The sequence below is a fragment of the Phodopus roborovskii genome, unplaced genomic scaffold (genome assembly GCF_943737965.1).
Source record: "Phodopus roborovskii unplaced genomic scaffold, PHOROB, whole genome shotgun sequence".
NCBI lineage: Eukaryota > Metazoa > Chordata > Mammalia > Rodentia > Cricetidae > Phodopus > Phodopus roborovskii.
This window is the reverse complement of record NW_026125747.1, coordinates 175,113-192,163: the sequence shown is the minus strand read 5'-3', so window position 1 is coordinate 192,163 and position 17,051 is coordinate 175,113. Positions and strand designations below refer to the sequence as shown.

The following is a 17,051-nucleotide window of genomic DNA, read 5'->3' as shown; positions in this document are numbered from 1 at the left end:
TTTCAATTACCTTGATATGCAAGCCTCACAAAGACACAACTAAGAAACAGAATTACAGGCAGATATCCCTCATGAACGATAATGCAAAAGTATTCAATAAAATACTGGAAACTCTATTACATGAACACATCAAATATGTCCTCTACCATGACCAAGTAGGCTACATGTCACAGATAGATGAAAATCTATCAATTTGATCCACCATATACATAAAGTAAAACAGAAAAATCACATTATCATCTCACTAAATGCTGAAAATGCCAGTGTCAAAATCAAACACCCTTTTATGATAAAGTCCTTGGAAAGAACAGGGATAACAGAAACCTACCTAAACATAATAAAAGCAATATACAGTAAAGCAACATAGAACATTAACCTATGTGGAGAGAAGCTTAAGACAATTCCTCTAAAATAAGGAACAAGACATCTGTCCATTCTCTCCATAAATCTTCAATATTGTGCTTGAAGATCTAGCTACAGAAAGAAAACAAGAAAAAAAGATCAAAGGGACACAAATTGGAAAGTAATAAGTCAATTTTTTATTTTAGCAGATGATATGATAGTTTACATAAGTGACCCAAAAAACTCTATCAATGAACTCCTACAGATGATAAATACCTTTCAAACAGTGACAGTACACAAGACTAATAAAAACAAAAAAAAAATCAGTAGCCTTACTATATACAGAAGATAAAAGGGATGAGAGTCACCACCCTTTACAATAGGAAAAACAACAAATAACATCTTGGGGTAACTATAACCAAACTAGTAGAAGGCCTATATTGTATGGTCTTGTGTCTTTAAAGAAGGAAATTAAAGAAGATACTAGAAAATGGAAAGATCACCCATGATCTTGAATTGGTAAGATAAATATAGTAAAAACTCCAATTTTGCCAAAAGCAATCTACAGATTCAAAGCATTCCCAGGAAAAATCCTAGCACATTTATTACTTCACTGCCCTTGAAAAAACAATACTCAACAGTATATGGAACAACAAAAGAGTCACAATAGTCAAAACAATGCTGTATAATAAAGGAACTTCAGAAAGCATCACATTCTCCGACTTCAAGCCCTAAGCTCTATTATAGAGCTAAAGTACCAAAAAGCGCACTTGATATTGTCACACATATAGAAAGGTAGACAAATGGAACTGAAAATCTTGATATTTACCAACACACCTACAAATTCCTGAGTTTTGATGAAACAGGAAAAATAATACAATGGAAGGAGGCAATCATTTTCAACAAATTGTTCTGGCAAAACTGGATGATGATATGTAGAAGACTACAAAGAGACCCATGTGAATCGCTATACACAAAACTTAGAACACATGGATCAAAGACCTAAACATTAGTCCAGCTGCCCTAAACCTCTTAGAAGAGAAAGTACGAGTTACTCTTGAAGGAATTTTTACAAGAGAGTGTCGCCTCTACTTTGACCAGCAAAGAAAACACAAGGTTCAGACTCTTCTTTAAGCAGTTTATTCAGGAACCTTGTATAATCTTCTGACCCAGGGGGCAGCCCAGCCCACAGCTTAAAAGCCCTTGGGCAGTCAACCCCAGAACGCCATGCGGTGAAAAACAAAAACAGACAGGTACATATACACAGAAGCAAGCCAGATTCTCAGCTTTTAGCCAAATATGGAATTGTTTAATACAGAGAGTACTTGCCGTCGGGAAGGTGGAGGGCAGAAACCAGTGCCTTCTTTAAGGCGCGGCACTTCGCAGCTCTCTACAGGAGAATTATGACTAGTCATAATACCAAACAGTGGGATCAATATTTTATAAATGGAACCTACTGAACCTGAGAGTCATATGTAAGGCAAAAGAAACAGTAGACAATGTAATGTAAAGAGGCTTTATGTCCCCATAAGTCCAAAAGTCTTAATGACTATATACGCATATGTTGGGACATAGATGGGCATCACATTATGGGCCAGGTTATAGTTTCAGTCGTGAAAAGAGGGGAGAACAATGGAGGAGCCAGAACAAAGAGTTGCTTTGGATGTGGACAGCCAGGAAATTTCAAAAGGAACTGCCCCCCAGGTGTGGCAATGAAATTGAGCCCTAGGCCAGGGCTTTGCCCACATTGCTATAAGGGTCATCTTTGGAGCAAGTAATGTAGGACAAAGACAGACGCTCTTGGTAATCCTTTACTGGCTCAGGGAAACTGGAAGCGGGGCTAGCCTCGGGCCCCTCAAGCCAAGGTGTATGGGGCAATGGATACACCTGTAACTCACCCTATACAGATGATCAGATGATCCCTCAGAGAAACCCCTTTATGTCTAGGACCTTACCTGAGGTACCCCAGGAAGCGCAGGATTGGACCTCTGTTCTGCCACCGGTGCAATATTAACACCACAAATGGACACTCAAGCCTTGAGAACAGGAGTCTTTGGCCACTTCCCCCAGGAACAATAGGGCTATTATTAGGATGCAGTAGTGCCTTGTTGAAAGGAATTAGAGTTATTCCAGGAGTAGTAGATTCAGACATTCAAGGAGAAATAAAAATCATGTTTAGGGCAGAAATGGGGGTATTAATGATACCACAGGGTGCTCGGATAGTGCAATTGGTACTTCTCCCTATGTTCAAAACCAACAATCCCTTTTAAAGGACATTAGGGGATCTGCTGGTTTTGGGCCCACAGGTCCCATGGGTGCCTTTTGGGCTTCAACTCTTGAACAGCGCCCCATGCTCACCCTTACCATACAAGGTAGATGATTTTCTGGACTTGGGGACACAGGGGTGGACTCCTCAGTAATAGCAAAAAAAGCATGTCCTCTTCATCCAGCCTCCACTCATTTACAAGGAGTGGGAACTGCTGTACTCCAGAATGTAGTACTCAGTTTCTTAAATGGTCAGATGATGAAGGACATACAGGAATTTTTCAGCCTTTTGTGTTATGTCATATACCTGTTAATCTTTGGGGGAGAGATGTTCTTCAGGCCAAAGGAGCAGTCCTTACTACTGAACCTGTTAAAAATATGCTGGCTGACCAAGGTTATGTACAAGGAAAAAGACTGGGTAAATTCCTACACGGTGACCCTCAGTCTGTTGCATCCAAAAATTTAATTATCAAAAGAGCCGGAGATCGCTCTGGGATGGGAAATTTTCCCTAGGGGCTATTGCTATGTAGCCTGGTCCCATTTCTATTATCTGGAAAACTGATAACCCACTGTGGGTGGAGCAATGGCCCTTATCTATTGAGAAGTTACAGGCTGCACATCAACTTGTAAAGGAACAATTAGAGGCAGGACATATTGTTACTTCCACTTCCCCATGGAATACCCCAATCTTTGTTATAAAGAAAAATTCTGGAAAATGGAGACTCCTACAAGATATCCGAGCTATTAATGATTGCATGTAAATTATGGGAGCAACACAACCTGGCTTTCCTTCCCCTGTGGGTATTCCTCAAGGCTATCATTTATTAGTAATCCACCTAAAATATTGCTTTTTTTTTTAGCATTCCTTTGCAACCTCAGGATAGTGAGCGATTTGCATTTAGCATTCCTTCTATTAACTTTAAAGAGCCCTATAAAAGATATCAATGGGTGGTCTTGCCTCAAGGAATGGCCAATAGTCCCACTATTTGGCAAATTTATGTATCATTGGCCATTGCCCCCATTAGAGAGAAATTTCAATCCCTACATATTATACATATGATATTCTTTTAGCCGTCCTGGATTCTAAGGAAATGAATGAGGCTTTTGGAGAATTGCAACATAATCTTCAATTAGCGGGTTTAAGATTAGCCCCAGAAAAGGGGCAACAAGAATTTCCCTATCAATACCTGGGTCATCATTTGTTATTTTCTGGTATCCGTCCTCAAAAGATTACTTTAAGGCTTGATAATCTGACCACCCTTAATGATTTTCAAAAATTATTGGGAGACATAAATTGGGTTCGATCTAGTTTGGCCCTACCCACTGGGCAGCTTAGACCATTATTTGATATTTTACAAGGAGATTCTGATCCCACTTCTTCGCGCACCTTAACGCCTGCTGTGGGAGAATGTATACAGCTTATGCAAAAATATCTCCAACCTGCACATTTAAATTATATTGACTATTCTCAGAACTTGATGTTATTAGTCTTTGCTTCAGGTATTCCCCTATTGCGGTATTTTGGCAAACTGGTCCTATATTATGGGTGCATGAACATGCAGCCCCAAGAAAGACAGTTAGATCTTATCCTCAGGCAATGCTTTCTATTATTCAAAAGGCATACAAAATGAGTATTCATGTTTTTGGCAAGATGCCAGATGTAATTGTTACTCCCTATACTCAACAACAGATACAATGGTTTCAACAGTTTAATGAGGAGTGGGCACATTACTTGTTTTCTACACCCTGCTGCTTTGATAGTCATTTTCCTTCCAGTAAGTTAGCTCATTGTTTTAAAAATCACCCTGTGTGTTTCCCCAAGGTTATTTCCCAAAATCCTCTGAAGGGGGTCTGTAATGTATTTACAGATGTCTCTTCAAATGGTTGTGCAGTAGTTGTTTCTTTTCCCATTATCAAACGCTCTATACTTAAAGTGAAGTCTGCACAATTCGAGGAACTAGCTGCAGTACAATTAGCCCTTCAAGATTTTTCTGATGAGCCATTTAACTTGTACACGGATAGTAAATATGTCTATCATATATTGGCTCCCTTAGGAACTGCTGCTTATATAGCTCCAGTGTCTCATGTACAAGAACATTTACTAGCCATACAAAGCCTACTATGGAGGCTCTCTCATCCAATTTTTGTAGGATATCTCCGAGCGCATTCTGATTTGCCTAGCCCTTTAAGTGAAGAAAATACCATTTTGATTTTAAAACTAAAAGAGGTAGTACAATCATAATGATCAGAGAATCTGGTTATGAAGCAGCCTGCAAAGCTCATACCACCTTCCAGCTTAATACAGGGTCACTTAAATTCCATTTTAAAGTTACTAGAGACCAAGCTATTGATATAGTTAAGAATTGGCCCCTATGTGCAGAGTTCTTACCTGTTCCACACCTTGGAGTTAACCCCTGTGGTGTCACACCTAATGATATCTATCAGATGGATGTTACTCATGTTCCTTCCTTTGGTCGACTACAATTTGTTCATGTATCTGTGGATACACATTCTCATTTCATATTTGCCTGTATTCATACTGGAGAAAGGCTTAAGGATGTTAAGAGCCATTGTTTACAAGCCTATGCTTATATGGGAATGCCCAGACAATTAAAACCTGATTATGGCCCTGCTTATACTAGTCAAGGTTTTAATGCTTTTTGCAAAAATAAAAAAAAAAAATTATCTCACGTAAAATGGATATCCCTTATAATCCTCAAGGTCAGGCCATGGTGGAACATGCACATCTCACAATTAAAGCCTATCTTCATAAAACAAAACAGGGGGAGTTTACAGGATCTCCTCATAATTACCTTTCTCTTGTCCTTTATATTTTAAATTTTTTAACTATTGATGGTGCTGCTCGATCTGTGGCCAACAGGCATTGGGGCCCTGGGTCATCTGACTATGGCTCAGTTATGTGGAAGAGTGTCACTACTGCAAAATGGGGAGGCCCTGACCCAGTTCTAGTATGGTCTCAAAGGTCAGTTTGTGTGTTTCCACAAGATGCAGATAACCTTGTTTGTGTGCCTGAGTGGATGATTCAACATATGCAGAGGGATGGTGATTTAACAGCCAGAAAGAAGGTCTGATGGGTCTTCAAGAATCTACCTATCCTTATGCCAGTGGGTCTGAGTAGCCATGGGTCTGAGTAGCCATATGTGGCCTTTTTTTCCAGACCATTAATTATAGTTTGGATCAAGTGGCTATAAATTTATACTTTTATACAAAGGACAAGAATTTCAATTTCATCTCAGGTACTGTATTCTGGTTCCATTCTTATTATTGTAAACAATGCTAATAATTTTGGAGGAAGTTTCAATTTTTCTCAGCAGGTCTGCCAAATGTAACAGATGTTGCGGGGACATACCCAGGTGTGCAGCACAGAGGATAGGAGATTCCGGGATCATGGCTGCCAATGCTGCCTTTACCACGGAAGCAACAGATTCTACCATAGCCCTCTCCCAATCTGTAAATCCTGCAAGCACAGTAGATCAACTATCAGGTGATTTGGCTTAAGTCTTAGCCACCCAAATCACACTTTATTATCTAGTACAAACTGGCATTTTTAAACTAAATTTACAAACTAACTTCCTATAGGAACACTTGAATTTTTGTGAGAAGCTCATATGTCTTCTTGTTCTGTCTTTCACACATATCTGTGTTAATTCATCATTTTTCTCCAGAAATCCTGGAGTGATCAGTTTTTAAGTTATACACATGCTTTATCCATGCAGGTCATTAACATCTATGAAACCTGAGTGCCACTTGCCAATGCAGAAAGCTTTTTACAAGGACTTCAACTTGTGGGCAGATCATTTGGGTTTGTAGGCCTTGCACTTGGTGCTATTTTGCCATAGCACTAAAGAGGCCCGGGCCAACTTTCTAACAAGACAGATACTGTTTTTGACTCAAGAGAAAATGCCTCTGCCCACGTGTGGCTGAACAAACTATTCACCAGTGAAGGGCAAGGCAGTGGGGGCAAATATCTAACCTAAGATAGGAAGGTTACGGGCCTTGGTGACCTCTCCAATGATGGGTAAGGAATTATGCTGATGTTCTCTGCCACCTAAGGCAGGTGTTAGTTTATATTACAAGAAAGGGGGACCAGTAGGGCCCTGCATGGACCCCTGAGGCGCCTTGAGCTAGCCTGAAGCTGTTGGCGGGAACTCCTTCCCCAAGGCTTTTGTTGGTACTCTACCCGTTTTGATGACACACACCTCGTGACAACACACACCTTTTAGGGAGGAGGTAAGCCTAAACTTCCTATAAGTTTTCTACTGTGGTTTTCTTTCTTAGTTGTGTCTTTGTGAGGTTTGGGTACCAAAGTTATTGTGGCCTCATAAAAAGAGTTTGGCAATAAACCTTCTGTTTCTATCTTGTGGAACAGTTTGAGGAGTAGTGGTATTAGTTCTTCCTTGAATGTCTGGTAGAATTCTGCACTGAATCCATCTGGCCCTGGACTTTTTTTCGTTGGAAGGCTTTCGATGACTGCTTCTATTTCATTTCGGGTTATAGGTCTATTTAAGTTGTTTGTCTGTTCTTGATTTAATTTTGGTAAGTGATAGTTATCCAGAAACTTGGCCATTTCCTTTGAATTTTCAATTTTTGTGGAACACAGATTTTCGAAGTATGACCTGAAAATTGTCTGGATTTCCTCTGTGTCTGTTGTTATGTTCCCCATTTCGTTTCTGATTTTGTTAATTTGCATGTTCTGTCTCTGCTTTTTCGTTAATTTGGATAAAGGTTTATCAATCTTGTTGATTTTCTCAAAAAACCAACTCTTTGTTGCATTGATTTTTTGTATTGTTTTCCTGGTTTCTATTTTGTTGATTTCAGCCCTCAAGTTGATTATTTCCTGGCGTCTGCTCCTGCGGGTGAATTCGCTTCTCTCTGTTCTAAGGTTTTCAGTTGCGCTGTTAATTCATTTATGTGACTATCCTCTGTTTTCTTCATATGGGCACTTAGTGCAATGAACTTCCCTCGTAGCACTGCTTTCAAGGTGTCCCATAAGTTCGGGTATGTTGTATCCTCATTCTCGTTGAATATTAGAAAGTCTTTAATTTCTTTCTTTATTTCTTCTTTGACCCAGGAGTGGTGCAATTGCACATTGTTAAGTTTCCATGAGTTTGCAGGTTTTCTGCTATTTGTATTGTTGTTGAATTCCAATTTTAAAGCATGGTGGTCTGATAAGATACAGGGGACTATTTCTATTCTCTTGTATCTGTTGAGGTTTGTTATGTCTCCTAGTATGTGCTCGATTTTAGAGAAGGTTCCATGTGGAGCATGGAACTAAAAAACCAATGATGAACATCGATGCAAAAATACTCAATAAAATAATGGCAAACCGAATTCAAAAATACATCAGAGAAATCATCCACCATGATCAAGTAGGCTTCATACCTGGATTGCAGGGATGGTTTAACATACGAAAATCTATCAACGTGATCCACCATATAAACAAACTGAAAAAGAAAAACCATATGATTATCTCCCTAGATGCAGAAAAAGCCTTCGATAAAATTCAACACCCTTTCATGATAAAGGTATTAGAGAGGTCAGGGATAACAGGAACATACCTAAACATAATAAGAGCAATATACAGCAAACCAACTGCCAACATCAAACTGAATGGAGAGAAACTTAAGCCAATTCCTCTAAAATCAGGAACAAGACAAGGCTGACCTCTCTCTCCATATCTCTTCAATATCGTACTAGAAGTTCTAGCTAATGCTATAAGACAACAAAAGGAGATCAAGGGCATCCAAATTGGAAAGGAAGAAGTCAAACTGTCTCTATTTGCAGATGATATGATAGTTTACATAAGCGACCCAATAAACTCTACAAGGGAACTCCTACAGCTGATAAACACCTTCAGCAAACTAGCAGGATACAAGATAAACTCAAAAAAATCAGTAGCCCTATTTTTTTCAGACGACAAAGAGGCAGAGAAAGAAATCAGAGAAACATCACCCTTTACAATAGCCACAAGCAACATAAAGTATCTTGGTGTAACGCTTACCAAACAAGTAAAAGATCTATATAATAAGAACTTTGTGACTCTAAAGAAAGAAATTAAAGAAGATACCAGAAAATGGAAAGACCTCCCATGCTCTTGGATAGGTAGGATAAACATAGTAAAAATGGCAATCTTACCAAAAGCAATCTACAGATTCAATGCAATCCCCATTAAAATCCCACCACAATTCTTCACCGACCTTGAAAGGATAATAATCAACTTTATATGGAAAAACAAAAGACCCAGAATAGCCAAAACAACCCTATACAATAAAAGAACATCAGGAGGCATCACCATTCCTGACTTTAAGCTCTACTACAGAGCTATAATTCTGAAAACAGCCTGGTATTGGCATAAAAATAGACAGGTAGACCAATGGAATCGAATTGAAAATCCTGATTTTAATCCACGCACCTATGAACACCTGATTTTCGACAAAACAGCTAAAATTATACAATGGGGCAAAGACAGCATCTTCAACAAATGGTGCTGGCACAATTGGATGATGGTGTGTAGAAGAGTGCAGATAGACCCATGTCTGTCACCATGCACAAAACTCAAGTCCAAATGGATCAAAGACCTCAACATCAATCCAGCCACATTGAACCTCTTAGAAGAGAAAGTAGGAGGTACCCTTGAACAAATTGGTATAGGAGACCGCTTCTTGAACATAACTCCAGGGGCACAGACACTGAAAGAAACAATTAATAAATGGGACCTCTTCAAACTTAGAAGCTTCTGTAAGGCAAAGGACACAGTTGAGAAGACCAAACGGCAGCCCACTGACTGGGAAAAGATTTTCACTAATCCTATATCCGACAAAGGGCTGATCTCCAAAATATACAAAGAACTCAAGAAACTAGTCAACAAAACACCAAATAACCCTATTAAAAAATGGGGTACAGAACTGAAGAAAGAATTCTCAATGGAGGAAATCAAAAAGGCTGAAAGACACTTAAGAAAATGCTCCACATCCTTAGCTATCAGGGAAATGCAAATCAAAACAACTTTGAGATACCATCTTACCCCTGCCAGAATGGCTAAAATTAGAAACACCAGTGATGACTTATGTTGGAGAGGATGTGGAGAAAATGGAACACTCCTCCACTGCTGGTGGGAGTGCAAACTCATACAGCCACTTTGGAGATCAGTATGGCAGTTCCTCAGGAAAATGGGAATTAGTTTACCGCAGGACCCGGCAATCCCGCTCTTAGGCATATACCCAAAGGATTCACATCAATGCAACAAAGACATCTGTTCAACTATGTTCATAGCAGCACTATTTGTAATAGCAAGAACCTGGAATCAACCTAGATGCCCTTCAATTGAAGAATGGTTAATGAAGATGTGGCACATCTACACAATGGAATACTACTCTGCAGAAAAAAATAATGGTATCTTGAAATTCGCAGGCAAGTGGATGGCACTTGAAGAAACCATCCTGAATGAGGTAACCCAGTCACAAAAAGAGGAACACAGTATGTACTCACTCATATATGGATTTTAGACCTAGATCAAATGATCACCAGCCTATAATTCACATCACCAGAGGAACTAGGATACAAGTTGTATTCTAAGAGATTCATATAAAGTCCCTCACAGAAGTGGGAAGGGACAAGTCCCCCAGACCTCAGGTATAGTGGGGGAGGACAGCTAATGGAGAGAGAAGTAGGAGAAAATGAGAGGGAGGAGAGGAAGGCATGTGCGACCAGGAGAATAGAGCCTGGTTAGGAATGGAAAATAGGAAAGAGAGAGAGAGACAGAGACAGAGAGAGAGAACATAAAAGAGGGAGCCAATATTGGTTTGAAGATAAAGTTGAACACAAAGAAAGGTCGAGGGAACTACAAGACTGCTCCCAACTAACAATCTCAGCTTCCGTGGAAAGGCTATCATAAATGCCCTTCCCGGAGAGTGAGATCAACAACTAACTTCTCCATGGAGTCCTCAAATAATGCCTGTTGAAAACAGGAGCAAACACCCATACATAAACACTGAGTCAAACTAGAACCCAGAAGCAGATGGAGAGGACAAGACCATGCGGTAGAAGTACATAGAGACAGCTTACCTGAACAAGGAGGAGCTAAGGGCCACTAGACTGATAGCTGGGAAGCCAAAAGGGGTCTGACTCGGACCCCCCTGAATATGGGTCTCAGCCTGAAGGTCTGAGCAGTCTAAGAGACCTCAGACAGTGGAGCCAGGATGTATCCCTGGTGCACAAAAGGACTTTGCAAACATATCCCCCATGGAGGGATAACTGCCTTATTCTAGAGATAGGAGAGAAGCCCTAGTCCCTACTTCACAGGACCTGTCAGATCTACATGACCCCAACTGGATGGCATTCCCCTACATATTGTATTGTGGTGGGGGGATGAGAGGGGAGGGAGTTTAGAGTGCATGGGAGAGGGTAGAGAGGGCAAAAGGGAGGGAAGGAGGGAGGGAGGGCTAGAGGGGAGGGAGGGAGGGAGAGGGAACTGGGATCGACATGTAAAATAAAAAAAAATAAAATAAAATAAAAAAAAAAGCTTTGACTCCAAAATTTAAGTTGAAGAACAAGTTACTGGGGAAAAGTATTTCTATTTTTGTTTCCACAGAAAATGAAAAGATGTGGATTCCTTCCAGACTAATGTGGTTTGATCACACCAGACCGCCTGAAACAGAGTACAAGCTGATCCTACATTCCAAACAGCTGGACAAAACAGCCCTACAGACTACAGCTAGGATATCTGAATCTTCTTCGAATCCCCCAAGACAGCGCCCCTTACCAGCAGGAAGTAGTTTGGAAAGAACGACGCCCAAATTCCCAAATATTGTGTATAAATGTTTGTTTTCATTTAATTGGACTTTGTTATATAAAATTAAATAAAAAATACTCTATATGCAAAAAAAAAAAAAAGTTTTCTACTGTGCTGTGAGTCAGTATTTAAGCCAGTTCTTTCCCCACTATTATTATTGTTGTTGTTGTTCGTCTCCACCGTTATTGTTTCGTGGGTCCTTTCCCTTTTTTTTGTTTTACTTTTCCCTCCTTCATGTTTTCTCCCTGCATGCCCTGCCCTCCCCTGTGTCCACCCTCACACACATGACCTGGCCTAAGTCAAGGAACAGAAAATAAAAACAAACAACTAAAAATAAACATGCATATCATACATGTAACATAGGTGGAACAAGTGAAAATATGAAACCCACATATTTATTTCCCCCACAACCCCAACCACACCCTGGTAAAGCAAATATAAACATGTTATCCATGTGAATTCATGCGTTTACTGTATGTCCTCATGTTAATTACATGAACTCGTATGTAAACTCTGAGGGCTCCTATGTTTGCTACAGCTGCTCAGATGTTGCCCACATGACTTCGCATGTTACACCAATGCAAACTTCCCAGTTACACATGCTAGCTACATGGGATCTCACAGTAAGTACATGAAGCCATAATGTAAGTACATAGCCATGTATGGTAAGTACATGAATACCATGCTGTGCACATGGGCTCACATGTTAACTACATGGGCTCATATGTTCACTACACAGGCTCACATGTCAAGTACACAGGTTCATATTTTAACTACCTGGGCTCACATGTTAACTACATGGACCTACAAGGCAAAAACATGAACTCATAAGTCAACTGCACAAACTCACATATAGAGAGGCTCACATGTCAACTATACGTGCTCCCATGCCATGTACACAGGTTACAATGTGCACCGCATGAGCTCACATGGAAACACCATGACTCCATAGGTGAACAGCATGTAATGGAGGCGGCGCCAGTCGGGATGTCATGTGTACACGCGACATACATAAGTGTTGTGGAGCTGGCGTATTAGGATCACAGAAGCCACAGGCACAACATGCCTGTAAAACAAATGACAAGCATGTAAATCACAGGGACTTCATTTATTCAGTTACATACATGTGTGCACACACTCCTGTTCACCAGAAGCGGCCCACGCAGCGCAGGAAGCTCACGGCGTCACAGAATCCATCATGGTGCAGCAACGACTCCAGGCTTGCACGGGACAGCGGGAAGAGCGCTCGGGCCAGGCAGGCAACATTGGAGGTGGAGATCTAGGCGGGGCCGGAAATGAGTGTGGGTGGAGCCGGAAGTGTGTGTGGGCTGGTCCAGAAGTGAGTTTTGTGTGAGCATGCTGTGACAGGAGTGGCCACGGAAGCCCCACAAGGCTCACCTCCACGTCCTGTCCAGTCACGTGCACGCAAGAGCCAAGACCTTGGCCAGGGTCTCGGGGCGAGATGCCATGGCGTCCACAGAATGGGGATATGGTGAGGGTGCGACCACCAGGGGGCAGGGGGAGGCTGCACGAGAGGGCACCATCTGCCCAGGCCTGGGGAGATGGGGGGCCGGGGGACATGTGAGGAATCGCGACAATATACACGCGTGTTCGGGGTCACCTGTCATAGACACGCGTGACCACACCCAACCACCCCGCCCCTTACTGCCCCGCCCATCTGACCCTGGAACTCCACGTGCTTCAGCCTTGAGTAGATGGGGATGAAGCAGCTGGCGAGAAGGACCTGCACATGAGGAGAAACAGGACACGCATGAGGGGAAACATGAGACACACATGAGCAAAACGATACACGTATGTGCAAACATGCGACTCGCATGTGCAAACACAGATGAAACATACATGTAGGAAACACGGAACATGACACATTCTTACACTTGCAGCCCCGCCCCCTCACTTGTATGAGGTCTTCATGGGTCAGGAACTGGGACACCAGGCAGTTCTGGAATGTATTCACTGCAGTCAAGGACACATAGAGTCGGCCCTGCACCAGGACGTGAGCATGGGCTGGGAGGATCTGGTCCAGGCCATCCCTGATGGTATGGGGGAGGGGGGACACATGTGACCTGTGACCCCTGACATGGGATCCACATGCGTGACCCATGAAATGTAACACGTACCATGTGACCTGTGCCCCACCCCACCCCCTTACGCCCCCATGCACCTCAGCTGCTCCATGAGGTGGAAGCTGGGTGTGGCCACGCCCAGTGGTTGCTGCCTGGTATCCTCGGCCAGGCTGTGTGCAAAAGCTTGTGCAGGCCTGTGGGAAGGTCGGGAACCACACACGTGACCCCTGACATGTAACATGTCACAAGTAACATGTCACATGTGCCCTGCCCACACTCACCTCCAGCTGCTCAGGGGAAGTCAGCAGCATGGCTGCCAACAGGGCCCCGCCCGACGCCCCTGCCTAGCCCCTGACATCACCCAGCAGCCCCGCCCCATGTGCCTACAGCCCCTGAAGCCACGCCCAGGTGGTAAATGGCCAGGAAGCCACAGGCCCTGGAAGACAGGTGCAAGGGCGGGGCCATCCGGGGCGGGGCGGAGCCTATGGGGCCTGTGGGCGGAGTTTCCGGGGGAAGGATGGGGTCACGTGAGGAAAGGAAGCCACGCCCCCTCAAAAAAGAATGACAGAAATGGTGCCTCTGTCTTCACTGCTGCTCTCCGGGACTACTTTTCCCAGGACCTAGCTCCCTGTGATGTCACTGGCCGACGACATCCCCTCCCCTTCCCACACTGTGGAATTTTCCCCGCAGTCTTGGAGAGCCCGTCTCAGGATGGAAGGGGAATATGATTCCCAGAGTCCTTTGCTATGCCTACAGTGGTCGCTGTCTGTGTCCTCACTGGTGCGCCAGCGCCCTTCAGTGTCCTACCTAGATGGCTGCTTCTCTGCATGAAGCCTCTGTTCCCAAGGCCACTGCCAGGGAGTATTACTCCCTGCATGCACTGCAGGGCCTGGCCGGGCGGTCCTCTGTGTGTGATGGCACAGGGCGGCGCCTTCTCTCTCCGCGTCTGCAGCAATGGCATCATTGCATTCTTTCTCACAGATTTGAGGAATAAAATTGTAAGACCCTCAAAATGAGGAGTCTTCTAGGTTCAGTCGATACCCCAAGAACTCAATGTCCAGTTGCTGCAAAACGCAAGAGGCTTTAATGAACAGGAAGCGTTTGTGCAAACGCACACAGGCTAGGGAGAAGCCCCCTCCCCCTGGGCCCAGGTGTTTATAAAGGCAAACCCACAAGCTTAGGGAGGGGGTGGGACCCTCTTTCCATTGAGTACATGACCCTTGGAGGCCGGATGGTCTGCTATTAGGGTCAGCAGGCCTTAGGGCCTCAGGTGTGATAATTAATCTTGTCTGGGCAAACCAGAGTTACAGCTATCTCTTGACCCTATTTACCACCTGTTGACTCACAGGAAAGGAGGGGCAGTGTGAATTCTTCTTATCTCAGGGCCCTGTGAGAGGAAGCTAGCAAATTCCAAGGAACAGATATTGGTTTCTAGGTTAGTCCATCATTAACATTACTTTTTAGGTCTTTCAAAATGAATGAATAAAGAGATAATTTCTCACAATTCATCCCTAGAGCGATAACAAAATGATATCAACATTGATATCAAGAAATAAATAAATAATGAAATCACAAGGGACAGTTTAACACTAACACGGTGGATGCAGACTCCATTCTTCCTGTAGTAGAAAAAGACAGATTTGAATAATGAAATAATCAGATAGTTAGATCGTCTGTCACACTTGACACCAAACTTCAGGCTTCCCAGATTATATAATGAAATAATTTAATAATTACATCTTTATGTAAGTTGTTGACCTTTTTTGTATCATCAATTCCTGGGCAGACTTGCCAGATATGGAAAAGTATGCTGTCATCACGGATTTTAAAAATTCCATAGGTTAATCGTCAGATCATCATATTTTCTTGCCTGAAGAATTCTGCTGGCCTGCCATCATGACCAGCACACGAATCTCTGTTGTGGTGCGGCAGGAACTGAGATAATGGGCCCAATCCTGGCATAGCAGTAGTAGCCAAAATGTTGATATCAGCTGAAAAGATGGCAGCAGCAGGGGCATCACCAGCAGAACTGAAAGAGAGATGTTCTTCCGTGTTCTGGGTCATCATCCTTTTGCCAGGTCTTGGTGATGGTGTCGACCTCCTTATGTCACTACTTCTTCTCATCATAGGTCACAACTGATGTGAAGCTATGGAGGAAGAGCAGGTAGTCAACACTTAGACCACCATGCCGGCCTTGGTGAAGTCCTTGTACTTCTCAGAGGGCACCCTGCAGTCTTCTGGAATCTTATCACCCAGCATCCGTAGTACTCTGTGAGATGCATAGATCATTCAAAAAATGCTCTACCCATGTCTACAACTTTCCTAACCTTGTCCATGACAGATATTTGCACCCTAATTAATCGTAATCGGTGATGGCATTCTCTGTCGTTTAAATAATTTAAAGAATTAAATAAATAAGTCAGAAATAGCTAACTGTCACAATAAAGAGGTTATGTAGCATTTAACTGTAAGGGAAACATGGCCAGACTCCAATCATGAAGGAGGTTATCATCACCAATTGAAACAATGAATCATCGCAGAGTTGAGTTGTAAAATTCAACATCATGCACACCTTAGAATTTACTGTAGATCAGAAATTATATTTGTTCCCAGAAACTCAACTTTCTGAATCACACCATTGTTGTGGGTGGTAGGTAAATGTTAATAGCACTCTGATCATGTATTGCTGAATGAAGATCCCCATCACCTCTTTTTAACAGTTTCTAAACTTTGTGTAAATCATGTAAGAAAAACTGAATTTTGAATGAGATGTTCATAAATTCCAGAAGCCAAACTTACAGTTTATCAGAGAATGTCCCCACAAAACACAAAAGCAACCCTGTGATGCACAAAGGTGTCACGTGGTCTCAACTTTTCCATCTGGCAGAAAAAATTTTCTGTATATGAAAACTAGAACTTTATGGCACACCAGGCTTTAATGTTCACTGTGACCTATTTGTTACCCCTTGAGCAGCTTATAAAAAGCCATTTTCTATTGGATGAGGATGGGGCTGGTTACTCTTTATAAATCAGGGGTGTCTCCTTTATCATGTTTTGGAGATAACTGTCTGCACAAGACTGGAGATCAAATGTGTATTTTAGTATCCTAATCTGTAACAGACCTGGTTACTGTACTACTCATCTTTGGGTTATTTTTTAGGCATCACTCCCTCAGCTAAATTCTATTTTGTGTTACTCAGTATCCTGTAAGAATTGGTAAATATTTTGTAACAACAATTCTAATTTTTCTCATCATAGCTTATTGGTGGAGGATTATCCAACACAAGAATGTCATTTATGTATGACTTTAGTGACCCATGCCTTTAATCCCAGCACTACGCAGGCATAGGAAGGCGCATCTCTATGAGCTTGGGGCTAACCTGCTATACAGAGCAAGTCCCAGGTCAATTTCCTAACCTTTACAAAGAAACACTTTATTTGAAACAAAAAATCAATAAACCCAGGCACAAAAACATATAAATTAAATAAATATAAAAAAATAAATTAAATTATTGGCATTTGCAGGATATACCAAATTGACTCCAAAT

General features: G+C 42.2%; 1 protein-coding gene across 1 annotated transcript; it reads right to left on the bottom strand.

The window, feature by feature from the left end:
• Positions 1 to 12,563: 12,563 nt before the first annotated feature.
• On the bottom strand, positions 12,564 to 14,464 carry LOC127217571 (patatin-like phospholipase domain-containing protein 4). Its single transcript, XM_051178563.1, has 5 exons — positions 14,385 to 14,464; positions 13,335 to 13,470; positions 13,086 to 13,163; positions 12,818 to 12,973; positions 12,564 to 12,698 (listed from the first exon to the last, which is right to left on the bottom strand). Exons 1-5 carry the CDS (start codon positions 14,462 to 14,464, stop codon positions 12,564 to 12,566), a joined length of 585 nt encoding a protein of 194 aa, XP_051034520.1.
• Between the last annotated feature and the right edge of the window lie 2,587 nt (positions 14,465 to 17,051).

Excerpts from the sequence above, each read along its gene's own strand:
- LOC127217571 (XM_051178563.1), bottom strand. The coding sequence starts at position 14,464 with ATGCCATTGCTGCAGACGCGGAGAGAGAAGGCGCCGCCCTGTGCCATC. Across the intron at positions 13,471-14,384 it reads CCGCCCGGCCAGGCCCTGCA|GGATGGCCTGGACCAGATCC; the intron begins GTGCATGCAGGG and ends CCATACCATCAG. Across the intron at positions 12,974-13,085 it reads AGGGTCAGATGGGCGGGGCA|GCCTGGGCAGATGGTGCCCT; the intron begins GTAAGGGGCGGG and ends CCATCTCCCCAG.